At 47.6% G+C, this 27,005-nt stretch overlaps 1 protein-coding gene across 5 annotated transcripts in view; it reads left to right on the top strand.

Moving 5' to 3' along the window:
• The window catches only part of NR6A1 (nuclear receptor subfamily 6 group A member 1), an 83,424-nt gene that overhangs the window by 42,068 nt on the left and 14,351 nt on the right, over window positions 1–27,005 (top strand). For 2 of the 5 annotated variants that reach the window (XM_080630637.1, XM_080630635.1), the window contains exons 1-5: window positions 12,909–13,021; window positions 20,238–20,468; window positions 23,760–23,815; window positions 25,499–25,656; window positions 26,400–26,627. In XM_080630637.1, the coding sequence (XP_080486763.1) occupies window positions 12,994–13,021; window positions 20,238–20,468; window positions 23,760–23,815; window positions 25,499–25,656; window positions 26,400–26,627 (701 nt within the window). In that variant the 5' untranslated portion in view covers window positions 12,909–12,993. Of the gene's footprint in view, window positions 1–12,908; window positions 13,022–13,345; window positions 13,451–20,237; window positions 20,469–23,759; window positions 23,816–25,498; window positions 25,657–26,399; window positions 26,628–27,005 lie in introns of those variants that run through there. The other 3 variants (XM_080630636.1, XM_080630638.1, XM_080630634.1) reach the window with 3 other exon arrangements.

Below are 27,005 nucleotides of genomic sequence, written 5' to 3'. Positions count from 1 at the left end.
TGCGAGAGCTCTGCTGGGGGAATTCGTGACCTCGTTTTGCATCCTCATTGACAGGATTGTTTTCTGCACCATGTGCAGTATTTGTGAAGAGCATTGCATATGTATGAGCTAGGTTGTGCTTTAAAGTCAGTGATACAGGGTTCTGCTCAGGAAAAACAATTCGTCTCAAATATTTGGCATTTTCTCTGTTAAACTGTGGTGTGCACATGTACCCCTGCGTGCAAAACCTGTGCTCGAGGACTGTCTTATATTATATATAAGGACCCTTCCCAATATTTGCAGTTTCCCAAACAGCTTTCTCACCTTCATCACTCTAAACTGAACTCACACACTGCTCCTGCTCATCCCCTGCACCCTTGGTTGTCTCATTTCCCATACACATTCCTCCTCTTCCAAAGCGATGCCATGTGCGCACTGCTCTGCAACTCCAGCAGCAGGAGGTGGGCCGACGGGTCACATCCCACTGGACACCATCCGCTGGTTGGACACTCACTGGGATGCCCCTCACTGGGCTGTTTTAGCTTCTCCCTGTCTGTTGGCTGCTGAGCTCTCCACCCTTTCTGAAATGTCTCCATCTATTATCCCTTCATAGGAATTGGCTCCTGTAGGTTGTTGGTCCACAGCTCTGGCTGCAGCTCAGACATAACCTGTAATGGTTTTTCAACTCTGTATACAAATCAGATGTATAATTTACCTCTTTAGGGACAAAGGATAGCTGATATCAACAAATCTGCATGCTTTGCATGCAGTCGTGCTTTGTGAGCTCCACAGGAAATATACTTAGCTAAACAAAGTCATAATTATGTGCAGCTTCCTACCGCTGTTTTCTTGCTGTTCTGTAGCATGTTAGTGCTCAAGTACCAGTTATTTCTGAAAGCTCACTATAGATGCCTTGTTCCAGTCAGTCTCTTGCTCCCTTGTTGCCAGCTTCTTTTTCTCCTCCATCTTCTCACTTATCTGTCCCTGGCCTTCAGAGCCTTTTACGGAGATAATTTAAGTTATCTTGTCAGGTAAAGCCTGGCCACTTGTGCTGGGTGAGGCATTGCTCAGTGCTTCCGGAGAGGGAGTTCAGCCGGGAGAGCCTGTCCTGCTCTGCGTAAAGCCCGTTGTTCCGTCTACAAGGTCCCACTGGTTCCATAGTTTTTACTATCTAATAACTCCATGTAGTTACCTCTGTGGTGGTGCCTTCTGTAGGCTTGTCTAGAGCTGGGGAGAGAAGATCTGGGGGAAGTTGTGCAACCTCCGTGCTCAGAGCATGCCTCTCATGCCAGTGCTTGCAGGCCCTGGCATCCCCCAAAAGCTATTACTGGGCTTCAAGCATAAAAACATACCAGCAAATTTATATGCAGATATTGTTCTGGAAAATGTGAGAACATCGCTTCTTTAAGCTGGGAAAAAGGTGGGAAAGCTTGTTACCAGTTTTGGTACCTTCATTTTTAAGGCAGGGTCTCTTTCCTTCATCTGACAACCATAGGAAAACGGGATTTTCAGCTATGTTTAGCTCAGTAACGCATTGGTTCACTTTTCCTTTGTTTTGCGGGTAAAGCTGTGAGCTTTCCTTGTTTCACAAGCGGTGCTGTGGCGTTCCTGTTTGTCCTCAGGAGCCGGATAGAAGGCTGCCTATAAAACCATGTTTGAGCTGCAGTAGCATGTAAACATCATTCAAAACATGGGTGTGTTTATTGTTTGCACCTAACTCCTTTGATTTTGTCCCTTTAAATTAATTCAGTTGTTCATTTTGGTGTACAGAAACACAGCAACTCACACATGTGACCAAAGTACGAATCCTGCACAGCTACAGCGAAGTTAGAAACAAGACTAGAAATCGCATGTAGCTCTGTGATTTAATTTTCTCTGACATATTGAGTCTATGTTTTAGCCTACAGAACTCCACAGCTGTGCCCTAATTCTCTTTTCCTTGTGATCTCAACATCGCTGCCTTTTAAGGCATTGCTATTCTTGGATCTCAGCAGGACACCATGTTAGACTGTCACCCCGCACTCCCTACACTGCCATTGCATAAAGCCTTTCTCCCTGGACTTGCAGATAATATGCACAAGGAAAAGTTTGGAGCAATTTAGTGGGTGGATAAGATGAGATCAGAGTGCTTTATATTCCCCACAATAGTATATATTAAGGTGTGGGTGTAGGGATTCCTCTGTGATTGCTGTCTGAGGGCACAAGGAAAATGTTTGTATTTTGTTACAAATAGTAAGCAATAATGCACTTGGGTTTCAGCAGGGCTTATATCCGGGATGACAATACACACAAGAAAAGATGGATGTCTTTTGCTTTCAGTGAGAGGTTGCTGCCCTGTGGATGTTTATATTCTGTTTTGTTAAGTGGCATTCATGTCTTTAGAACAGAATAAGCCTAATTCTTGATTTAACCCAATATTGACTGCATCTTAATACCTTATCTACTTTATCTAACATCTTACATTTGCTCATATAAATGTAGAACAAGCATAGTTTGCTAAATTCAGCGTAGGAACTTGCTAGATGTGATTTAGCCTGTTCTCACACACGATTTGCCACCCTCGCTGTGCTGGTACGTGAATCTGAACACAGAGAGAGTGTCTCTGGTGAGTAGCAAAGACTGTCTCCTGTAGTACGTGCGCTGCAAAGTCATCACAGCCCAGCACAAATAGCCCTGTATTTGCTGCTGATAAGGTGCCTGGTGGTAAGCACGGGGAGTTTTTTATGAGCTTTGTTTTCAAGATATATGATAAAAAACACAAATGCAGATTTTAATGCCTAACTTTCAAAAAAAACCGAGTGGGTTTATCTTAAATAACCACCGATATATCATACGATTGGCATGTCAAAAATTTAATGCTGAAATCCCGGAACTGTTGTTGGGGCAGACTGTTTTCCCTTCGGATCTGAATCTTCCCTGTTTCCTCTAAGATCATCCCACATTTCTTACAGCACCTCGTGTTGGAGCGAATCCCTCCGGCGAAAGGCGGGTGCGCTGCATTGTGGGAGTATTTATGGGAATGATCAGCAGGCAGGCAGGCCCGCTGCGTTTCAGCTGGCAAAATGCAAATGCAGGCGTGGAGGGGCAGTTTTGTCTGTCTGACCTGCCCCAGCACACACAGACACGCTGCTGCAGCAGTGCCTGGGGTGCACTCACTCCTCAGCCTCTTGAGAGGAGCAGGGAGAGATTGATTGTTTCAGGTAATCTGTTATCCTCACGTTCCCAACACAGCAGAGCTGGTAAAACCAGGGCGGGAGCAGTGGGTTCTGTGGGGTTTTAGTGTTTCTCTTGAGCTTGCAGCTCAAGCTGTAAAGAGGGCAGTGTTCAGTGGAGTGCAGCTCAGGACACGCTTAATGAGGGGAAATCAACCCCTCTAATTTAGGGGCCAGCATCCCCAGGCGGTCATGGAGAAAGGTGGATTCCTTCAGTAGGCAATTGAGAGGCATCTGTTGGGAAGTAATCACTGTCCTGACTTGGGTGTACTCTCCGTACGAGGTTCCTGCACAAGGAATTAAGGTCCCTGGCTTTGCTGGGTGCTGCTTTTGAACTGGCTGTGGGAAGAGCTGCTGTTCTTTGTTGGCTGTGCAGAGGAACTTGGAGCCTTTTCCCTTGCAAAACATAAAAGTTGTAAATCTGATGGTCTGCTGATTTTGGTCCTGTATGTACAGGCTCTTTCAGTAATTAAGGTAGGCATTAACCTGCTCCTGCTATTAGATGTGATGCAATCTCAATATTACTAAAAAGCCGTTCCATCAGCTGTGCTCCAGCACAGCATCAGCTCGGACTCCTGCTTTTCCAGTTCAAGATAGTTTCCACATCATTTTGGGATCTGGTGTAAGGAAATGTAGAACTTCAGAAGTGGTGGAGCCTTTATGGATCTTGGCTTGAATCCCACAGAACCTGAGGGCGAATACCAGTCTCAGGCTGGTTTCTTTCTGCTTGAAATGAGTGTCAGAGCCGCTACAGCTCTCTCTGAACATCTCTGCCTCTTCAAGGGTACTTAATTTGGGATGGTTTTGTTCCTCACCTCTAGAATCTATTCCCCTGGCAACCTGTCCATCTGTTTTCCAGCAGGATCCAGGGGTGTATAAATTGGTACCTGATCACGCTTAAATTGCATGGAGCTCTCTTTTTGAGATAAACCTCTGCCTAGACTGTAAGAAATCAGCCAATTAAGCACGGATGCTCTAGACATAATTTGCTGGATAACTTGTATTTACAAATTGCAAATGTCTGAATTTGTTCAGGCACATTTTATGCTATTTGTTGCCTTTAAGCTGTAGCTGTTGCTAATTCCTTTTGTTGGTGCAACTTCTACCCCAGCAGACCTGATTAGAGCTTCCACCTCATGATCCTAAATACTGTGATGCAGTAAGGATGATACAACCATCTCCAGAAGTGAATCACAGACCTATAAAAACACAAAATCAAAAAGTGAATGATAATGGAATAATATTGTTGGTTGTGGAACTGTTGCTGAATTCAGGGTGCGATGTAGGATTATGGTTAAAAAGCACAAATTTAAAATACCCCTTTTACACACCCTGAATTCCCAAATGCCCCCCCAAACATCTGTGGTTGTTTTAAGAAGAAATGTGAAGCCCAAGAGACCCTCCTGATGGTGACAGACTGCTTAAAGAGAAGCCATTTGGCTTTACTGCCAGCACTGTGTTACAGAGGATGAGGGAGACCACTGGTGGTGGTCCGAAAGGATTTGGATGAGGAGAATTATTTTAAATGGAGAATTAAATGTCTTTCTTGAAAATAAATTTAAATTTTACTTAGGAAAAATAAAGTTAAAGAGTGGGAAGGGTTAATTTTAGGATTTGTAATTATTTTTTCACTCTGATCTGCCCCAGCCACTCTCTGAGACCAGGCTGGGGCTTGCGGGGGGCCTGTTCCTGTGCATGTTACCTGCTCTACAGAAACACCATGGAAACAGTGCATTGATTTTAGATATGCTAGTAATACAGGTGTGAGGGAGGACACAGTCCTTGGTAGTGATTATTGTTTGGGATCTGCTCCAATGGCTGTATCAAAAGGAAGTTGGGAAGCAGATGTGAAAAAGCGACTTTACAAACCAAAGAATGATTCCAGCAAAAAGTGTGTTTCTGGATCTTGCAGAATAAAGCTGGAAGTGCCTGGCCTGTGCCCACCCTCTGCCCTGCTGCTTCCACCGACAGCATCATTCAGCAGCATGTAGGGATTCAAGAGCTCTACAAAAAGGGATGTTACAAGCAGACCAGTAGCAGACTGGTCTGGTCTCGCATCCACAGGCATCTTCTGTGTTTAGATGCCTTAATGAGATGGGCTTTTGTGGTCAGGGCTGCTGACAGGAAAGAAAAAGGGGGAAATAAAAATGTGTGTAGGGAATTGTCGTGGGAAGAGCTTTCCACAACATCCATGGGCTCTTCCTATCCTGAGGACAAAGTTGAAGAAATTCAAAGAAATAACATCTCTGGGATGGCTATGACAAATCACAGCATTGTTACATTACATTTAATGTATTTTAATTGACTCTGGGTTTGTCCCCCGTCGGTTTTATAGTGCTGTCATCTGGAAGACAAAATACAGAGCTGTGCTTTCCCAGCAGAGCTCTGCTTGTATCTGTACCAGTTGTATATGGAAGACCAGACTTTGTGTGAGCTGGATAATTAGCCTGTAAATGAACCAGAGCAAATGTAGGCTTGTAAAGTATCTTCTGGTGTGAATAAAATGTTGACTAGCTACCAGTTAAGTTAGCATGAGGATGGATCATGTGGAAAATAGCATGTGAGGATGTGGTTAGGCTGTATTGTGAGAGACATGTACGTGGGGCTCAATTTGATATCCAGAAATTAATTCCACCATGCGGAGTAAGTTCTTGACTCCAAAGCCAAAGCAGATACTTGGCACGGAGCAGATTCTCTTCTGCTTCAGCCAGGGAAGCTGGTAATTGGAGGCTCATCTTCTGTGAATCAGCCACAAAAGAAAATGAGGGCACTTTTTTTTGAATGGGCTTGATGAAAACAGAGGGATATCGGGATTAGAGATTCCTGATTTCTTCTCTGGGCTTGGAGAAGAGTGTGATTTGTCATGCTTCATCCTGAGCTGCCGTTGTTGGTGCACTCGGCTCGGTCCTCTTCCCGTCTACTCAGTTTGGTTGGTGGTTGTTGGGGTTCTTTTTGTGCAAGATGACTGCTTTTCTCTTTTTCTCCTGCTTTCCTCCCCACTGTGAAATTGAGGGAAGGTCCTCAGTACACAGAAGACCCTGTTTATCTGTGAGCTACATGGTTATGTTGAACAGGTTTATGACTATAGGAATTTCATCCTGAAAATGTCTTGCAGTCTTGGGGACTCACGTTATGAAGAACCAGTTGTAGCCATTTCCAATATGTAGTATTGTAGTGATCCTGCTCAAGTGCATTCTCTTATTGCCATGGATTTAAATATTTGATTTACAAAACATTGCTGCCTGATACTCCAGGAGTATCATATGGGACGCATCACAATAGATACTGAGCTTAAAGATTGTTTTAAATGGCTTTAATACAGACAGAGGTCAGAAAAGGCAAGATAACAGCAAAAGAGGCTATGTCAAAAAGTAATTAGAGCAGGACAAATGGATTGTGCAGGCATGTCGAAGGCTGTTATTTCTGTAGGCAGTGAGTAGGAAAGGTGTTAATGTAATGTGACAGATCTGGAGCAAAAATGAGGGTGCAGGGAAAACAAATAGGAGCTGACCAATGGAATGGTTTAAATTATGAGGTTTGCTTTAACATAATTTGATTACACATGAAAGAAATGTTTAGTGTAGTTTCTTTTGAAAACCTAATTGTCTTAAATACTGCATGTTCCATTCAGTCTTTACACCCAAGGAAGCAGCCTCCTCTCTGTAGCAGCCTCACTGTCTCTCAGTATTAACCATGTGAATAGTTTGTCCTGAGCAGCTTCACAAGCAGAGAGAAGGATGGAAGATTTTGTTCCTTAGAGTTAGCCTGGTAAAATTGGCTCTTCCTTGCAGTCACGTACATCTTAATTTGAGACCTTGTGCTGTCTGAGGTGGGTGGTATCTGGGGCCTGGGGTTGCTGGTAGAGATGATGTGATAATTGAGAATCTAGTTTATTAGAAGGAAAGGACTGGGATCAGGTTTAGCAGAAGAAAGATGAGAGATAACATCTTCTCAGGATCCAGCTTTTGCTCTATTCAAACACAAGAGCAATATTAGTATGAGGGAGATCAGGTACCTGGGAAGGGTGTGGGTATCATCAGGGTGTTCTGAACAGTTCCTCCATACTTTTATTCCCATTCTTGTAAATTCTGGAAGGACATTTCTGTTCCGCTTTTCCTTTTCTTGTAAAATAAGAAAATAGTATTATAAACTTCAAGTTTTCTGAGGACAGTAAAACCCGGTCTTTAAATCTTGATGTATATCTCCATAGCACTGCTGTACCCCGTTCTGTGCTTCCTGCTGCCGGCTGGGTGCGGAGCCGTCCATCCGTCTGTCAGCTGCTGCCCTCTCCTGTCCGGCCGCCAGCCTGGGCTGGAGCTGGTTCCTTCTGGAAGAACGGGACACAGCAGTGTCAAACAGCACGTTGGGGGCTGGCAGTGGGCATGGAGCAGGGTGAGCCCCTCTGCACATGGAGCTGGGTTGGGGTCCTGTCTCATTGAGGGCACAGCAGTGCTCCAGCGTAGCACATTTTCTAAGCCCCAAGGGCTAGATACTTGTCGATGTTTTCTCTCTTCCCATGGAATACATGCATTTCTTTGTGCTTGGAGGCAGCCCTGCTTGCAACAGGGATGCTCCTGCCTTTGCTCAGTGTTGCCTTTGTGCCCCGCTCAGTGCTGGATTCTGGTCTGTAGTAACGTGCCGCCTCTTCTGCCAAGTCCCACCAACGTGCAAGAGGCACAGAGGAGCCCGGTAGTTCACAAACAGGATTTGTCCCATGTTCCTAATGATCTAACCCAGCTAATTAGCAATTGCAGTCATAGCAATGTGCTTGGTGCAGGTACAGAATCTGCAGTGTTAATGCTGAAGTTTTTTATAGTTATAATAACAAACCCTGGTCTGTTGTTGTTATTAAAATCACCAATAACTGCAGCAAATCAGTGTAGCTGTGTGACTGCTATTTATATAAGTCAGGTGTAAAATAATCTTTTGGCTTTTAAGTTTACCTCTTAAGTGCACAAAACTATTCCTGCTTCTTCAAATCCAGGAGATGTTCTCTGCCTTTTCTCCTCTGTGCCTCTCATCTGTTCCTGTGTCCTGCTGAACATCTCAGGTTTGGGCAAAGATATTTCTGCTCGTCTGTGCACTCGCTGGTGCTGATGGGGTGTGCTGGATCTGTAGATGGGATATGCCAGGATAAAGCCCCACTGCTGCACCTTGGGTTCTTTTAGTGGATTCCATGCCTGAATATTGTCCCTGTGGGAGAAACAAGGGGCTGCAGAGGGACACGAGGCGGGTGTAAGGGTCAGATCCAGCCCAGGGCTCGCTGTTGCCCTGGCCCTGCAGGTGTTTGGGGTGCCCTGGGGCTCCCACTGATTATGGGAACCCAACACAAGGACTTCCCCATGTTTTCCAGAATGATCTGATGCTACGTGAATGGGTTTGGGTTACTGGGTGAATCCCAGAATGGGATAGAGTCATCCCATAGGAAGGGAAGCATTTTCTGCGAAGGGTTTAGAATGGAGCTCGATTGCCTGTTCATAGAAATGTAAAGCTTCTTTTTCCCTTTGCAATTCTCCTTTCTTGTACTTGCCCACTAAGGCAGTAAAACCATATACTTCTCATGCCTGCAATCCCATTTGTTTTCCTTTTTTCCTCTGAAGGCGACCTCTCTAAGGAGCCCTTAACCTCCCCCCCCTGCTTTTCCCTCTGTTGTACAGAGCTGGTCTCCACTGTTTGTCACCCATCAAGCAAGATGCAATGAAATGCTTCTTGCAAGCTGTTCAATAGCCTGGGATGGCAAATTCAGTAGCCAAGCAAATGAAAACATAAATAGATAAAACTGGAAATTGATGGAAGGATTCATTTTGCACAACGACAAAGCAAACTAATAGGATGGAGAAAAATGCTTGCATTTATGTGCAGCAAGTGATTACCTTCCCCAGGATTATTAACATCACATTCCTGGTGTGCTGGCAGCAGAGGAATGACCCACATCCATTATTAAACCACTCTCAGAAGTCAGGAGGATGTTTATTATCATTTCTTGCAGCTCCTTCCATAGCCTCTGTAAACAATTTTAATTTTATTTTTATTTTCTCTGAAATATCTGTATATGTGGATGGAGGGAAATAGATCTGGGGGGGAAAGTATGTGCTGTGTTTACCTGGAACCATTTCTCTCACTGCAGTGGCTGACAGTGGTAACGTCCGCAGTCCTGCGGCCGCTGAGATCCATTAATCTGAGTTTAGAACATTTATTCATCTGTATTTGCAAACCAGCTTGGTTCTGGTGTGCAGGCGCTGGGTGTTATTCCCCAGCTGTGGGGCTCCTGTGCATGTGGGGCTGTTCGTGGGAGAGCTGAACCACACAGGCTCGGGAGTGTTGGGCTGGAAAATGGAGATGCTGCCACTGGCACTGTAAAAGAAAAGCAAATCCAGGATTCTGGTGTTTCCTTGGGTGCTGTTTGTTGCTTGAAATCAAATTGAGTTAGTATTTAAATTTGGTTTGGGGCAAGCTCACTTATGTGGAGGCAGCTTTTGGTTGAGCCTGCCTTCAGCACCGAGATGTGCTCGGTTTTGTTATCCGCAGCCTGGACTTTGTTCGTGCCACAAAGGGGCCGATGTCTCAAACTGCGTCCACACAACAGAGCCCTGATTGTCATGAAAATGGGCAAAGCCTCGCTAAAGCTGGAGAATTATGGAACAGTGGCTGAGGGTGGGAGGGCAAGAGCGTAAGGAAGGGCTGCCCCATCCTGGGTCCACATGGGCCAGATCTGGTTGCTTTGTCTGGCACCACAGTTCACTGTGGGCAAACCGCAGTGAAACGTAGCGGTTTTCCTGTCCTCACTTGCATGCAAGTGACCACACTGGTAATGGATGAGCCAATGCCTGGCGTGCTCTGGAGATCTTCCTTCATCCTCCTCTTGCTCCCTGTGCCTGTCCGTTATGGCCATAACATCAAGACAATAAACCAGTTCCAGGCAGCATCACTTGTCCAGTTTTCGTCTGTGGTTTTGGCTTTTACTGCTATGAACTGGTCTTATTCTAAAACTTTAGATGTCACCTACAATACTGTCAGCTTTTTCTATCTGAGGTATGAACTGGCTGATTCAGGCTAAAATAAAGACCAGGCACTTGATTTTTCCTTTTACCAGCCTTGCTGTAAGGCTGCTTGGTTAAGACAAGAGAATTAATCTTTGTCTCTTTGCCTGCCCTCTGTCCATTACCAGTTTGGCTTCTCATTTTACAGAATAATTCCAGATCTGTGCAATTTTTTTCCACCCCTGAGGATTTATTACGGACAAACTGTGACATGTGTATTTAACGTGAGTTTTGAGTTGATTTGGAAGATTTGGGTTGTTTGGCCACTTAATCCTTTTTCCCAGCCAGGTTTTGTCAATAACTTCAGTAGATTCTGCAATAGCAGGGTTGGGTGGTTTTGGTGTATCTCTGTTGTGAATCCCAACAGCAGTTGTGTGACAAACTTCGACTCAATGTGTTATCCTGAGATTAAGTTGCTCTATTCCAGATCTCTGTGTCCACATCACACTGCAAAATCAGTGCTCTGCATTCTGGTCACACTTCTCCGAGGGGTGCCGGGAGCAAGCAGAGTGCTCACATGGGATGAAGAATGCAGAGCTTTGGGAGCAGGCACAATTGCAAACAGCTGTGTCAATAATGTGGCCAGGGGACCGCTTACCTTGGCCATGCGCGGCGTCACCGGCTCCTCACACGGTCCTGCTTTGGTAACCTCCAGAGGGAAAAAAGAGAGGTCAATCTGAAGAGCACGTCAAGGACCAACACAGCAGCTTTACATATTGACAGCATAAGCAAACTGGAGATCTGGCCCAGTGCAGGACTGGTTTGTGACGGCTCATTCCTGCGTTACGCACCTGCTCCTGCGGGAATCATAGAATCACAGAATCATGGAATGGTTTGTGTTGGAAGGGACCTTAAACCTCATCCAGTTCCAGCCCCCTGCCACGGACAGGGACACCTTCCACTAGAGCAGCTTGCTCCAAGCCCTGTCCAACCTGGCCAGGAGGATGCTCCTGAGCTCTTCTGCTCTTGTGTGCACATGGGGTTATTTGTGTGGCTGGATGTCACCAGAAAGCAATAAAATTTTAGGCTTGGGATCGGGTGAAATATGACCTCTGTTGTTGCCTCTGTGCCTTGTTTTTTTTTAAGTCAGCCATTTCCCAGAGCATGTTGAGCCTCAGGATGAAGAATAGAAGTAGAATACGGCTTTTGAATGGAGTCAGTGCATTCATCTGGAGGACAGGTTGAACTGAGCATTGGCAGAGAGGTTTCCAGGCATTCCCTGGTTTGGGCTTGGTCAAACACAGCAGACCACTGGGACAGGTTATCGGGCATCTCATGTTTGCAGCACTAATGACACATGAACCGAACAATATCCAAGGCTGAGTTCATCCCTGGAGGAGAATGATGGAGCAGAAGAACTTCATGAAAATACTCACTAGTTCAGAGAAACACATGGCTGTATCTGATGGAGAGCTCACCATCACCAGTGCCACCGTGGGGGTCCCTCTTTTGAGGGAGGTAGCTAAGTCAGTTGGTGTTGGGCATGGCTGGGGGAATGCTGGAACGGGATGTGCTCCTGCTTGTCCAGCAACTTACTGCACTTCTGTAAATGAAGACTGGGAAATGGCTCGTGCTGTGTTGACTGTTCACCCTTTGGAAATCTCTGTATCGTCACAGACAAAGCACGTGTGTTCTCCTGGTGAGGGAGCTGTGGTGAGCATCCATCCGCACTGGCTCTGCCTGGGGCTGCCTGTGTTTGCTTATTGTAACGTGGGCCTGCTTGTCAGTCATGATTGCAGCCAAGCGTATGGTTTTGGCTGATAGTTGTTATCAGCTTAAGGAAATAGTTGGTAATATTTGGTAATTGAGCAAGATGCTGGGCTCTCCAGTCTAGGTCCTGCATTGCTGAGAAGGGTTGGACCAGGTGATCCTGAGGTCTCTTCCAGCCTGGCATTCTAGGAGTCAGGGGCACTCGGTGGGCAGCATGGTGCCTTCCCTTGCCTGCACTGGGAGACCCCCCTGCAGTCCTGTGTTCAGCCCTGGGGCAACAGCACAAGAGGGACGTGGAGCTGTTGGAGTGAGTCCAGAGGAGGCCACAGAGATGCTGCGAGGGCTGGAGCAGCTCTGCTCTGGAGCCAGGCTGAGAGAGCTGGGCTGGGGCAGCCTGGAGAAGAGAAGGCTCCTGAAGGGGAGACCTGAGAGCAGCTCCAGTGCCTAAAGGGGCTGCAGGAAACCTGGAGAGGGGCTTGGGACAAGGGCCTGTAGGGACAGGCCAAGGGGAATGGCTTTAACCTGCCCGAGGGGAGACTGAGATGAGCTCTTAGGCAGAAGCTCTTCCCTGTGAGGGTGCTGAGGCGCTGGCACAGGGTGCCCAGAGAAGCTGTGGCTGCCCCATCCCTGGCAGTGTTCAAGGCCAGGTTGGACACAGGGGCTTGGAGCAAGCTGCTCCAGTGGAAGGGGTCCCTGCCTGTGGCAGGGGCTTTAAGGTCCTTCCAACTCAAACCATTCTATGGTTCCCCTTTTCTCTTGCCGGGGTGTTTAACCCCCGGGTCTCTCCGCCACAGAAGGGTCCCGGAGCTGTGCCCGGGCCCGTCCTGCGGCGGTGCCTCCGGTCGAGGCATCCCTCGTTACCGCCCTCCCGCAGGGGCGCGGCGGGGCGCGGGGCCCGGCTGAGGCGGCGCTGACATCACTGCTCGTTAGCATAGGCCCGGCCCGCGGTCGGCGGCGATGGCCGAGCCGGGCTGCCCGCCCGCCCGCGCCGCTGCCCCGCTCCCCGCCGCGCCGCCGCCATGAGGCGGCCCTAGCAGCGCGGCGCCGGGGGGATGAAGCGGGACTCGACCTGCATGGAAGGTGAGCGGGGCCGGACCCAGGGGCGCCGGCCTTTGTTCGGGAGGCGGCCGCCGGGGGGTGCGCGGCCCGAGGGGGAGGCCGGGGCCGGGCCTTGGAGCTGCCGCAGCCGTGAGGGGGTTTCCCCCCCTTTTCTCTCCCTGTTCTGCGAGCTGCGGGGGATGCGAGCGCGGATTATGTAGTTAAAAACGAGGGGGAAAAATGGGGGTATTAGTTTGTTTTATGGGTTAATTTGTTTATATTTTAAACTTCCTAATCGTTTTGACCATCTGGAAGCGCTTTTTTTAGTATCGTTAATTATTGATAGCATCGGGGTCATGCAGGCACTTGATAACACAGCTCCTCTCTCCAGGGACTAGCACTAGTTCACTGATATTCTACAGCGTTTCTTCCCCCCTGTGTTTGGAGACAGCGGCAAAGCTCTCCTCCAGGGTAAGGACGTGGGTGCTGAAGGGAAGCACGTTGCTGTTCGGGTAACACATCCTGAAAAGTCATTATTTTCAGCCGTGCCGAGGCCCTGCCTCCCTGTGGGCAGGGGCTGCTGCGTTTGGTGGCGATGGGTTAACCTTGGGTTTTCTTCATTGTGCATCATTCTCAATCGTTGTACGTCGATAACTTCAGTGAGTCCAAGGGAGTTACTTTGAGTCAGTTTTTCATCTTGTTGCTTTGCAACGTATCAATGTGGATACAGAGGCTAAGGCAGGGTTTGATTCAGAGCTTACGGCCGTGCTGGAGCGAGGGCAAGGGGACCCTGCAAAAAGCTTTCTTTTTCTGCAATTGGGCTTAGGGACAGTTGATCGCTCGGGAGAGCGGCTGCGAGCTCGGAGCGGATCCATAGGCTGAGCAAGCACGGGTCGGGATGCAGGGAGACCCTCGCCCCCCTCGCAGCCGCTCCAGCCAGCGGGGGCACAGTTTGGTGCAGTGGCTTTTGTTCCAAACTCTTTGTGCAACAACTGGTTGGAGCGAAGGATCAGGCCCGTCCATTCTCCCTGTGCCACACAATGGAGCGGGATAAGGACCTCCGGGGCCGGCGCTGGGTCCCGTGGGACGCGGGTGCTGTGGGGCTCAGGGCTGGGTGTTGGGGTGATGGGGGAGAAGCAGGGACAGGGGCTCCCAGCCTGGCCGGGAGAAGTTGCATTTCACAGATGAGTTTTTGATATGCAAATGGTGATTGGTCCCAGCCCCGGGAAGGGTGACGGGTTTCATCAGCTGCACACTCTTGATTTATACCTACCCGAAAAAGAGCAGCCGATGGTTTCTCTTGTTTTTTTATGAGGGTTTTCATTTGACTGAACTTTTCCCTGGCAGAAACCCAGTGTGGAATAAGACTGTGAGTTTTGTGTTTCATTACTGGAAAGGGAGAGCAGAGCTGGGATGCGCTCGGCCGTTCCTCTGTTGCAGCATTTCTCCTCTTTTCAGTGCTTGGTTGGTGCTTTTAAAATGTCTCCGTAAATAGAACATCTTTTTACAGTGCAGAGAATAAGGTTGGAGGCAGCCTTTCCTTCCCCTTCTCTTTTTTTTATCTTAAAGGACTTGAAGAGGCGTGTCCATTTAAATTAACCTTTATCCCAGCTGGGCACACAAATGTTTTTGTTTTAGTTCACAGAGGGTTAATTCTATTCAGGCTCCCACCATGGCCGGCCTGAGCCGCGGCAGCACAATCTGCTCTTTAAGCCCAAGCAGGATGCTGGTGCCTTTGCCTGCATCCAGCGTGGGGCTGGGACCCCCCATCTGTGGGGTCCATGGGGGAGCAGGAGCGGGATGTTCCAGCCCATTGTGCACCCAGCCATGGGCTCTGCTGCTGAGGTTGCTGCTGTCCTGGGGAGGGGCTGCTGAACAGAAAATTTAATCCCTGTGTTCATCGATTATAAGTTAAAGAAAAGCCCCTTAAGCAAAAAAGCTCAGTTTTGGGGTTGGGCTTGTTTGGACAATGCAGCACTCAGCAGCAAGGGGGGAGTTCTGCCAATTCTGCCTTGAATTTATCAAGATGCTTTACTTGGAACTGAAAATTGACAATGAAAAGATTTGTCAGGGAAGATAAGGGGAAAAAGAAACCTTAACATGCTTGTTTGTGCTTGAGGCATCATCAGAGGCCAGCGAGGTTTGGGTAGGATTTAAGTAACACATGTGTGAGATCTCCCCCTTCTGCTCCTCCTCTTCAAACAGCTGGTATTCAGCAGCTTGAGATTTAGAACCAGCTAAAGGGTACTGCGGGGCCTGTGGGGTAGGGCCAGTTAATCAGGAAGCAAATAACTGGTACACAGTTGAAAAGATGTTAAATACATGAATGAATCACAGTGCTGAGTGTGGTCTGTAAACCTTTTTTCAGCTATGAAAGATTTTCTTAGCTGTAAATGCTGTTCTGGGGTAGAAATGGGGGAAGTTCTGCAAACTGCAGCTTTGCAGTGGGACCAAATCCCAGCTCAGGGAGTTTGGGTCGGGGTTTGTGCCTTCCCTTTTGGCCTCACTCTAGGAAATAAGGGCTTTGTCTCTGCTCCATTATAAAGCACTGATAGCACAAGCCACACAAGCTGGCTGCACAGGCACACAGCCCTATTTCCAAGGAAAAATACCAGGGAGCTGTGGTTGCTGTACAGTTTTAAACTGCATCTGCAGGGGTGGGTGCGATCCTTCCTGCAGCCGTGGGGAGCCACGGAGATGAAGCATCTGGTTCCCTCCAGGAATGCTGCCGTGCTGCCCGCCTGCTCTAGGAACACCACCAGCGCTTCTCGGTAGCCTGCTCGGGGTGTTTATCCACAGGAGCCGTACAGGTGGGAGCGGTGATGGAGGTTTGCTGGGAGCTGGATGCATGTCCTGATACTGATTTGCTGGATGTTTTATAAGCTCTTTCATGCATTCATGAATTCATGTTCTTTCGTGTTTTCTGTGCGTGTCTTTGCCCTGACTTCAGCAGGATTCGAAGGTGTTTCCTTCGGAAATTCATAGGAATTTTCTTCTAAAAATTACCAAAACTACTCATTTCACTGAGGGGGAAAAAGCAAGACTTAAAAAATAAATGAGCTGCTTCTACTGTTTCCCTTATAAAACACAGGCAAGGAACAATTTCTTTTCTGTGACTCTTGTATAACATCATAATATTCTTGGGGAATTTACATTGTATTAAAATGTGGTATGAAACCTACCATGACCTCTGCAAACAATGCAGCCTTTAATGTGGCTTCGGGGAGGGGTTAGTGAGGGAGTAGCCATAAAAATCTTCAGGGTTCAAGATGAGGTTGAGATTTTTGTGAGTGCTTTTGTCGTAGCAGCAACTGTTTGATTTAGTGGCCCCTGCTACAATGGCTTGTGAGAACAAAGCCGGAATATCCCATGTATGAGTTCCTTAAATGTAAGCCCCATCAGGAAGATTGGGGAAGGAGCTTCCTCCGCCTTCTCTCTGAAATAAAACACGTGTAAAAGGTATTTGTAAAGACTTCTTATCAATTGCTGTGTTTCCTGATCTACGTTGACTTGTGTGGAAATCAGTGAGAGGCACCAGAGACAGAGAAGGGAGGGTTTATTTGCTTTAAAATCATGATACATCCTACATGTTTTGATACTCTAGTGAAATTTCAAGGTTAAGGGAGTTCAGAGCACCCCCAGCACAAAACTGCTTTGAATTTGCCTGAGCTTTACTGTTTCTGTGAAGTTGGCTGTGATTCTGCCCCGACTCTCCCACCGATTGCCTACACAAGGCGCTTGCATTAAGTAGGGTGAAAAATAGCAAAGGTCAGGAGCCAGCAAACCTATGGGCCTCAGGGGAAGCATCCTGGGCCTGATCACGGTTCCTACAGGATTTTTTAGACCTCTGAAAGCCTCAGACTTTTCTGTAGGTGATTATTTTTTACCTACCACTTCAGTTTGAGGGGTGATTTACAGGGTGTACGGGCACCTCTCTAGTCCATGCAGGTCCGTGTCTTTGTTCACAGTGTGTGCTGCTGTTCTACCATGCATTTTAATCTGGAAACACCCCCAGTTAGTTTCTGCAGGGAGACCTGTGTGGTTCTTGTGGATGGGGCCATTCGCACCACCTTGCCCTCACCCTACTAGCGGGTAGATGGAGATAGTGAGAGAAGGATTCTGATTCCTCCTTGCTTTAATCATCCAGGCTTCGCCATGCAGTGGCTCTATTCTTCCCACAACAAAAAAGCTGTGCCTGGAAATGAGCCCTCATTTACATCCTCAGCCATCAGCTTGCTGGGGTGAGGAGGGAGCCCTGTGACCCACCATGGGATGTGATCCGCTGCGGGCTGCGGTGCTGGGGTTTGATGCTGCAGCTGTCCCCAGCATCCTCCTCTGCCTTTTCCATGTGTGTAAACCGGTACTTTCATGGCTCCTCAATTCCAGCCCAGCCTGTCGGGCCATGGCACAACATGCCCAGCGGCCAGCATGGACATTGCTGCTGACCTCGGGATCCCCCACGCCCGCGATTTATGGCACTGCTGTTGGGAGCAGGGGGAGGGCCAGGAGTTAAGCTGGGGCAGAGCTAAACCCTGCAGATAGAGGACTCTTCTGTCCTAGGCTAATCCCCCTGGCCCCCTCCCAGCATTTATCAGATAGCTGAAGGTAGAGATTATGCCCTTGGTGACCACAAAGTCATGTTTAGCTGCCTCCCTTCAGCAAGATGCTCCGATAGCCTCAGCCCTGATCTGTGCCAGCATTCCTTTGGGGCTGCCTTAAGCACATACCTGAGGTTGTCTATCCTGTAAAACTGGGAATGTTTTAGTGTGCTGGTGACACTGTGAACGTTTTTTTAGTTAAAGTTGGAGTTTCCTTCCTTCATCCCTTTATTGTAAGGTTTTACAGCAATTGCAGTGAAACTTGCAGAAAAGTGCAAATCTGCTTGCTGTGCAGTAGCAAACCTTTTAAAGATTAACACAGATTGGTTGTGGTTTCTCCTGAGTTTCAACTGTGGAGGAACTTGCTCATGAATGAGAGAGCAGCTGGTCTGGATGTTTACTTGGTGTGTGTAACTGAAAACTGGTTTCATTTCTGATCCTAATACGTTTAGCTCATTTGTTTCTGTTGCATTCCCCAGTAGTAAGAAGCTATGCACTGGTTTCTCAGGTTGCTACCATGGCTGCTTCCTGGTGTCTCCCCCAAGCACTGGCATGTACTCCTGATTTCCCCATTATTAATTTGATTGTAGCTATCATGTGAGCTCCTGCCCCAAGGAGTTTCTCCGCAGTGTGTTGAACAGTTGGACACAGAGGAATTGTGCGCAGCACAGCCTGTGTCCACAAGGCAGGCTCTGGAAAGCGTATGCTCCTAAGCAGCTTGCCTTTAACTACATGTGCTTAAATACACATATCATACATATCCAGGGAGAAAGCACAGGACTCAAGTTAAACTTTGGGTACCCAAGGCTCATGTGGAGAACTATGTGCAGCACCCATCCCCAGGGAGCTGCAGAGAACTGTTGTCACCTCCTGGGTCCTGCTCTAGCTGTGGGTGTTTCTGCCTGTTGGAGATGGTACAGTTGTGTGTTCAAGCCAAGAAATACCGGAAACAATCTGGTTTAACCAGCACCCACAGGAAATGCTCGACTGAGTGGAAGACAGAAGTGTGGTTCCTCGAGTCCCATTGCTCTGAACCAAAGCAGTGTCTTTTCTGTTCCTCAGTCCCACCACCTTGCTCAGCCAGGTTGATCTGTTCATCCGGGTAACACTTATGTGACATTTAGGAAAGCAGCCCCATGACGTACACTGTAGGTTGGTGTGTAACCCTGCACACACTTGAATAGTGCCCGTCTTCAAAGTGCAGCTCTGTTTGCATCTGCTGGGATACTAATGGGTTAAAACACTGGGGCAGGGAAGGCAGATTGTCCTGGTGTGTGAGGGGTTAAGCTGTTTGCCTGTGCTAAACATCTGCTACAGAAAAAGCTGCTGGTGCAACTTGCTGGCATTATTTTAAGTGTAGCTGCCTGTTGATGTGGAGCGAGGCCTCCCTGTGCACATGAGTGAGGATCCATCTGGGTTCTCTTCTGCCATCATGTACTTTTTCCTTTCTGTTTGACACTCGTATGTGTGGAGCTCACTGCTTGCTCGCAGGTTCTCGCTGAGCTGTGCATCGTTCCCGCTCTGTCTCTCAGCAATGTTACAGTCAGAAGATACTGAATTTAATGTGACAGCTCCTGTTGCTCGGTGTCCTCAGTTTTCATTTTTAGCCATCAAAGGCCTTCCAAAGATTTGGAAAAGGAACAGTAAAATCACATCACTGTATGGTTGTTTCTGTAATAACATTCACTTGGGCTCTGGACAGTGATGTCTGTTGTGAGGCTTTTGCTGGTGCGGCCGGAGCTGCAGGTGGAAGCAGGGAGGTGCTTGCCCCAGGAATACACAAGGTGTCACAGCATTTTGTGTGCGCTGGTGTCTGCCAGGCACAATTTCTGTATTTGCACACCCTGGCCTGTGCAGCTGAGGTAGGGCTCTTCATACTCTGTTTCTCCTCAAAGTTCATGTCAACAACAGCGTGAAGATCAATGAGGGCTGCTGGGGAGAGCCACGTTGTCGTCCCCGCTCCAAGGGTCCAGTCACAGTGTTGGGAAGGTGAGAAATGGAGCCTCCCCTTGCAGTTGTGTGCTGCTGCTCTCTGGTGCTGTGCCATGGATCTGCAGGAACCTGACAGTGACTGTTGCTTCATCAAACTGAACTAACAGAAACCCAAGGGGTTTCCTACTGAGTGTCCACAGTGGGTGCCAGCGCCACTGGGCATGGAGAGCAGTGTCCAGAGAAAAAACTTATATGTTGGGAATAAACTTCTGGGGCAGCATAGCATGTTTGTGCCATGCTGATGAGAAAACAGCATCCATTTCTTTACTCTTTGTTAAGGGAATCCATAAGGTATGTCAAGGAATCCACATTTGGCCCTGGGGTGACAGGGTTTGACCTGCTGCCCATGGATGTAGAAGACCCTGATCCATGGCAGAAGCAGGTGTTGGCAGCAGTGTGGCCTCTTACAACTGTAGTGTGCTCCTCACGATCTAAACAGCACTTTGTTTCCCATACTAAAGGTGGTGAGGAGCCTTTACTCCTCACCAGAGGCACAGAGCCCGTGCCTCTGGCCAGGCTTGCGAGACTGGTGTTCTGTGCCATGCTCTGCTTTGGGAGCGTCTATCCAGGCAGGCCACGGTGTGCCCTTCCCAGTCCCCTCAGGAGAGTCTCTGGTCACTCAGTGAAGCTGTTCTGTTGACCACAAAGCCTTTCCTCTTCTCTTGCAGATGAGCGGGTGGATCAGCGAACCTGCCTGATCTGCGGGGACAGAGCGACGGGGCTGCACTATGGGATCATCTCCTGCGAGGGCTGCAAGGGGTTCTTCAAAAGGAGCATCTGTAACAAGCGGGTTTACAGATGCAGTCGGGACAAGAACTGCGTCATGTCACGCAAACAGCGCAACAGATGCCAGTACTGCCGCCTGCTCAAATGCCTCCAGATGGGGATGAACCGGAAAGGTAAAGAACACTGGGCTTTTTATAGGGGAAGGTACAGGTTGGGGCCTGTGTTAGCAATGTGAGCTGCCCAGCCTCAGCTGCCATTCTCTATTGCACTTCTGCCTCTCAAATTCTGCACGAGAAAAAGAGAAGCTTCAGCAAAATTATACATGGATAAAAAATTCTTCCTGAAGTCCTTTGTTACTGTATTGGAGGAAAGATCTGTATGAATTGAAAACATGTATAAATATTTGGAGGACTGATAGTTGTGATCCCTTTTTTCAGGGAAGGTGACTTACTGTCCTTCCTAACATCTGACCTTGCATTTACTCTGATCGAAATGCTCACTATTTTTATACCTCAATATACTAATGTGGCAAAAATCAGTGCATTTAAATAGACTTTTAAAATGCCAAGAGATCTGAGTCAGATTTACCTGCTTATTGTGGGAGCTTCGACCTGCAGCTGCTCCACAGTGATGAGGGTCTTCACTTACCACCTTTCCCTAGTTGATGAGGCACAGTGGTGTGGGGCTGGGAATGCCTAAGGTGGTTTTGCCAAGTATGAAGTCACTGAGGAGCAGATGTGATCTGGGATAGGGACAGCCACCCCTTAGTCCCCATGTGTACAGACCGATGAAATGCTACAGTATCATCTTCAGGATGGAAAATCTTTATTAGCTCAGAAATGAGTAATAAAAAATAGACTTGGATAGACTCTTCACTCCAATCTGTTGGCTTTTTAATCTTGGGAATTGTTGTTACCCATTGAAGGCAGAGATTTGTTGGTTTAATGGCAACTCACAGGAGTTGGAGCAGGAGTGGGTGCTGCCATAGCACAGTAGCTGGTCATGCTCTTTCCTTCCCTCCTGGATGAGCTGGTGGGGTGGCGAGAGGGACCACTAAACAAAGGTGTCATCTCATGTTTTTTAAATGTAGCTATTGATGCCTTCAGTGTCATCCTTCATGTGAAAGCCGCCTGCCAAAAGCACTAAAACTTCCATCAATTTACTGCAAATCCTCCAGGATCTTTCTTAGGAAGGGTATCTTGGGGCTGAGATGGAAAGCTTATCTCCTGACCGCTTTGATTACAAATGATTTCTGGGAGTTCCGCTTGCTGGGGACAGCAGCTGAGCTCCCGGTGATGAGAGCACAGCTCAGGGCAGCCAGAACCTGGCTGGGTTCGTGTATCTTAAGAGTCTGCAGCGTGAACTGCTCCGCGCCTCTGGGATCTTGCCACTCGCGGGGGGGCTGTCTGGGGTTTTATAAGCCCCATCGCTCCCTGCCCGCTCCCTGCCCGCTCCCTGCCCGCTCCCTGCCCGCTCCCTGCCCGCTCCCTGCCCGCTCCCTGCCCGCTCCCTGCCCGCTCCCTGCCCGCTCCCTGCCCGCGCTGGCGTGTCCGATACCGGCAGCAGGCGCCCTGGTGTCGGCAGGCGCAGGTCAGCCGCGGCGGCAGAGCGCCACCTGCTGGCCCAATGCCCACCCGTCTTCCCTCTTCTTTCGATAGCCCTTGGAAATCAAAAGATCAAGACAATTTCTATCCATTGCTCATAATGCCATTAGCTGAGAAGCTTTATGAATTACAATTAGCGATAAAATAGCTTGGAAAAGTAGAGAAATTCCCCCTCAAAATTGGAAAACAGTTACTGTACTTCCATTATATTAAGAAAACCCCCTAAAGGGAGTAACAGAGAGGTAACTGGGACAGCTGTTTTATATCAGTCCCTTTTCTTTCCATGAGAAACTAATGGTTTTTTGGAAAGAGCTTGCATAGAACAGCCGTGTTTGTTAGAAAGGCCTTGTTGTCTTGATGTATCTTAAGAGATTTGTGTTATAAAAAATAACCACAGTCGGTTTCTCTACGGTGTTTGTGGCTTCTCCAGTTTGCTTAGTGAATGCTGCCTGGCATTTTAAATAAAACTACTTGCTGTTGCATGGAGGTGATAGAGTTTGCCATAGAAGGATTAAAACTGTATTGCTGCTCTTGTAACATGTTGTTAGAAGGTGCCACAGGGATGGTTGTAAATCATCAGACACTTTGTAGTGATGTGCATTGATTGATGAGGGGGTTGTGATGCAGGAAAACGCAGTTTAGGTCCAAGTGGAGGTGTGTGTGGCTCTGCCTTGCTGCGATTGCATTAGCTGAATGTGTGTAATCCCTGAGCTGCAAGCGCAGACGAGGATGATTTGAGCTGAGGGTATCTAAAATCAAGCAACAGACAAATTTTTCCTTACATTTTGTGTCATTTTCTGCTTTGGGAGGGCTCCTGCAGCCCCGTGTGCCAAGCAGGGCCAGGCCAGCCGGCAGCAGCAAGGTCACCGTGCAGCTGGGGAGAGCCTCCTGCCAAGTCTGGCCAGGTCACGGTGGGAAAGAGATTGGGACCTGATAAACAGGGGGACCTGGTCCGGGAGAGGCAGCACACCATGAGCAGGGCTGGTCCTCAAGTGCTGTCAGCTTCTGCAGAGCTGCTCTGCCAATAAAGTTAAAAGCAGATGGAAAAGGAAGGTGGAGAAGCATCTCCAGGATAATCCCCTTAATTGGACTTCATTGAAATTCCTTGGAAATTGTTTAAAGAGCTTTAAAGATGCAGCTGCTCTATTGACAAACTGGGCTGCCCTCCTGAAATGAAACTTCAGAGCTTGGTCTAGTAACTGGAACGCTCATTGACAGCTTTACATGCAGCCAGATGGGTAAAATCTCCCCTCCATTTTCTGTGACAGCCGTAGAGATCTGACTCTGAAGTGACAGCAGTGTTAGTAGTTACCACTGAGGTGCTTTACCTCTGTGTTGCTGCACTATTGGTTCATGTCTCCCCAGGTGGAGTCTGGCTCATGATGGTTCATTGTAGGCAGTGCAGTTATTAAGGCCGTCGCTCACATTACTTTTCTAGCTGCTGTGGGCATTCACTAGGCTATCTCCAGGGTGAAGCAGGGTTGATTTCCATGTGCCATTGCTCAAATTATGCTGGAATTAATTGTGTTAAAGAATTGCTATTCCTTCATTACCTGACAGTCACAGATCACATGAAAAACTAAACTCCCTATGTAATGCTTGTAGCTCCATCGATGTGTTTATGCTGTTAGGGTGAGGATCATGGCATGTACAGCTTGATCTTTCCAGTGCCCTGGAAAGCACTGCAGGTTTCTGTGTAAACTGCTTTGATGAACAAAATTAATCTCTTAAGGCACAAAGATGTTTTCCTCAAAACAGTAGATACCTTCTTGTGTACTTCTAGAATACCCAACAGAAGCATTCCTCACCAAGAGCTGAACAGTAGCCTTTCCTTACCTAGGTTTGCTTGTTTTCTTTCAGCAATCAGAGAAGATGGCATGCCAGGAGGCAGAAACAAAAGCATTGGACCTGTCCAGGTGAGCATGTCTGGCTGTTTCTCCCTTCAGCTTTTACTCTCTTGGCCTTGGCACACAGCTCCTCTTGCGGTGGTGGGCTCGCACTGTGGCAGCACCTTGGGATGATCTGATTGAGCCTTTCACAGCCATGCTGTGCCTCCTGCTGGCATAGCAGGGCTTTGGCTCTCCACGAGCATTAGAAATACATCATGAACTGTAGATTTGTAAATAAAGCTCGTTGCTTGCTTGTCCCCAGAGCAGTCCCAGGTGCCTGTGTGGATTCACGGGCAGGCTCGAGGCGCTCTGTCCTTTGTGAGCTGCACAAGGACAGCTCCACAGCTCTCAGTAAATCTCAAGGGCTGCCTGCTGCAATTCCTTCAGTTGTTGCAAGTGGGGCACCCGGTAAATGTCTCACTGATTGATGGCACAGCTTGTCTGGAGATGTCTTGTAAAGCATGAGGTAATTCAGCCCAACAGCTTGTACTGCACACGTGAGAAATGATGGCCATTTACAGTTTGCTTCTAGAAAAGAGGTCTTTTAGGGCTTTACTATTTTTTTTAATAAAATAGAAATAACACTGAAAGCATTTTCTGTGGCTCTGTGTGCCTGCAAAAAGTCCGGTCACCCCAGCCCAAAACCAGACCATGAGAAGCCAAGCAACCAGACACACTGCTTGCTCAATTAGATCCTTCATAGCAGACTGAGAGAAAGGCAAGAATCAGACAGTGCAGCCATGTCTGTGGTCAGCATCAGAAAGCACCTAGCTCAAACACTAAAAAAGTCTCTGTAATAATAGAACATTTTCTGCTGTTTGCAAACATATTGATAACAGTGTTAGATCCTGGTTAAAGCTGAAGAACAAACATTTCATTTCTGACTAGGTAACAATTTTTAGTGCCTCTGTGAGCTATGTTTGGCTCTTGAAAATGATGTTCAGAGCGCACTGCACTGTCTTGCAGCATGTTAACTCAAGGACTTTCCATATTATGTGACAGCCTCGCAAAGGGATATGCACAGAATTAAGTAAGAAAGCCCCACAACTTTTATGTTACATTTATCCCACTACCCGTGCAATGTTTCTCCAGTTAAAACTTTATACTTCAGTGAACTGATTTTTTTATCTTTTTAGTCTATTTTAGCTTCAGATATATTACTCTCCAATACTTGTTTTAAGTATTAGATACTTGATTACTTTGGATGCCACCTGGTTCTTCTCTGGGGAAAAGTAGTGAACAGTGATTCCCTGAGAGTGTTTTCCTGACTAATTTTGTATATGTCACCTTGCCTCTCTCAATTGCTTTATCAAACCAGAGCCTACCCCACTTTCCGCTTGCGTTTACCTCTGCCTCTACTGAGTGATGTTCCCAATGAACTGGCCTCAATTACTCCCAGGTTTTTCACTGTGTGACAGCGGCTGATTTACGGCTTGTTGCTGTGTGTGTTTGACATCTTTTCATGTGTCCATTCCTGCCTACTGTGTTATCGTCACTTAAATTGTTCTGCTGGAGGTCACCACAATTAGCTGTAAATAGAATTTTTCGTGTATGTTGTTAAATGTAAAGGAATGGCAAAACATTTCTCCTGGTATTGGGGTGATTTCATCTCTGTTGGAGGTGACCCTACGGTCAAGGTGTTTGCATACAGAGCTTCTGCCTTGTTCTTTCTCTCAGCTGAAGTAACCATAATGATCCTGTGCTTGACAGATATCAGAGGAAGAGATTGAGAGAATTATGTCTGGGCAAGAATTTGAGGGAGAAGCAAACATGTCATGGAGCAACAACGGAGACAGTGACCATAGTTCCCCTGGAAATGGAGTTTCTGAGAGCAACCAGCCTTCACCTGTTTCTACTCCGTCTTCAAGGTGGGAATGACCCCTGGAAGAATTCCTTATGGCAGTAATCTTGACTGCCTTTCCCTGATTCTTACATCTCTAATTGTGTTTTAAGACAGCCACTGGATTGAAAAGAATTGAACTGGGAGGTGAAACCCTCATGAGCAAATGTAAAAGAAGGCAAAAAAAGAAATCATATTTAAAATATATCTCTTAATTTGTATCGATAGTCTTTTCTGCAGGTCATGGGAACTTGGTTACCTTTCACTGCTCATTCTCAATAAGCTTTTTCTGCACTGTGCTCAGAATTTGAACATAAATTACTCCATTTAGGTTACCAATTGATGGTGTTATATTAACATCAGTTACTGTTAGTGCCAGCCTCCTGATGCAGCCTTCAGTTCTAAACACAGCGAGCATCTCCGACTTGCATTCCATCTGCTTTCAGTTGCATCTTAAACTGGGAGATATTTGTGTTCACTGGCTGTGTAAATACTTACTTTACAATCCTAAATTCTGGCCTTTAAGGAAGCTGAGGTGGAAATGCTTTGTTAATCTGAATGGCTCACGGAGCCAGGCTGAACATGAGGTGAATATAAGTTGTTTGGTCTGCACACTCTAAATTATTCCCAGTGTTAAGTTTAAATATAACGGCATTTCCCATTCTGTTTTCTTTCCATATTTTTATTAACATTTCTGATGGAGCTAGATACAACCTTTTAAAGAATTGGGTGGAATTTGGGGGGTATATTAAAAAGCTTTTCCTTTTCCAGTAGGTCCGTGGAGCTGAATGGATTCGCTGCGCTCAGGGATCAATATATCGGGACACCGGTGTCCACGCACTATCAGTACCTCCCGCACCTTTTTAGCTATTCTGCTCACTCGGCTCTGATGCCCCCCCAGACGCGCAGCCTGGACCCCCAGTCGCACAGTCTTATCAATCAGTTGGTGTCAGCGGAGGACCTGGAGCCGCTTGGCACGCCGATGCTCATTGAGGACGGGTGAGTGTGCACGGTGTGAGTGCAAGAGGCTGCCCAGAGCTGCGTATTTCTGGATGTCCTTTTGGTCTGGCTCTCTCTGCCTGCACACACAGGGGCTGCTGAGAGCGAGGGGGCTGCTGGGTGTATGCATTCGTGGCTTGATCAGCACAGGGAGCACGTCCCCTGGGAGAATATGTAGCCACAGTGCAAGCAGCAAACCAGACCCCAACCTGTGCATGCCCTGTGCCGCTGCCTGGGGCTGGAGCTGGCATGCACAGACCTTGTGTGGGGTTCCAGGCCACATGGCCGGGCTGAGACTGCGCAGGAGTGGAGTTCAATGGGTTTCAGCCCTGAGACTGCATTTACTGTACAGAAGGCCTGGTAATAAGCACGGTAGCT

The sequence above is a fragment of the Psittacula echo genome (genome assembly GCF_963264785.1).
Source record: "Psittacula echo genome assembly, chromosome: 16".
Lineage (NCBI taxonomy): Eukaryota > Metazoa > Chordata > Aves > Psittaciformes > Psittacidae > Psittacula > Psittacula echo.
The sequence above is the reverse complement of the archived record's forward strand: the minus strand, read 5'-3'. Positions and strand labels throughout refer to the sequence as shown.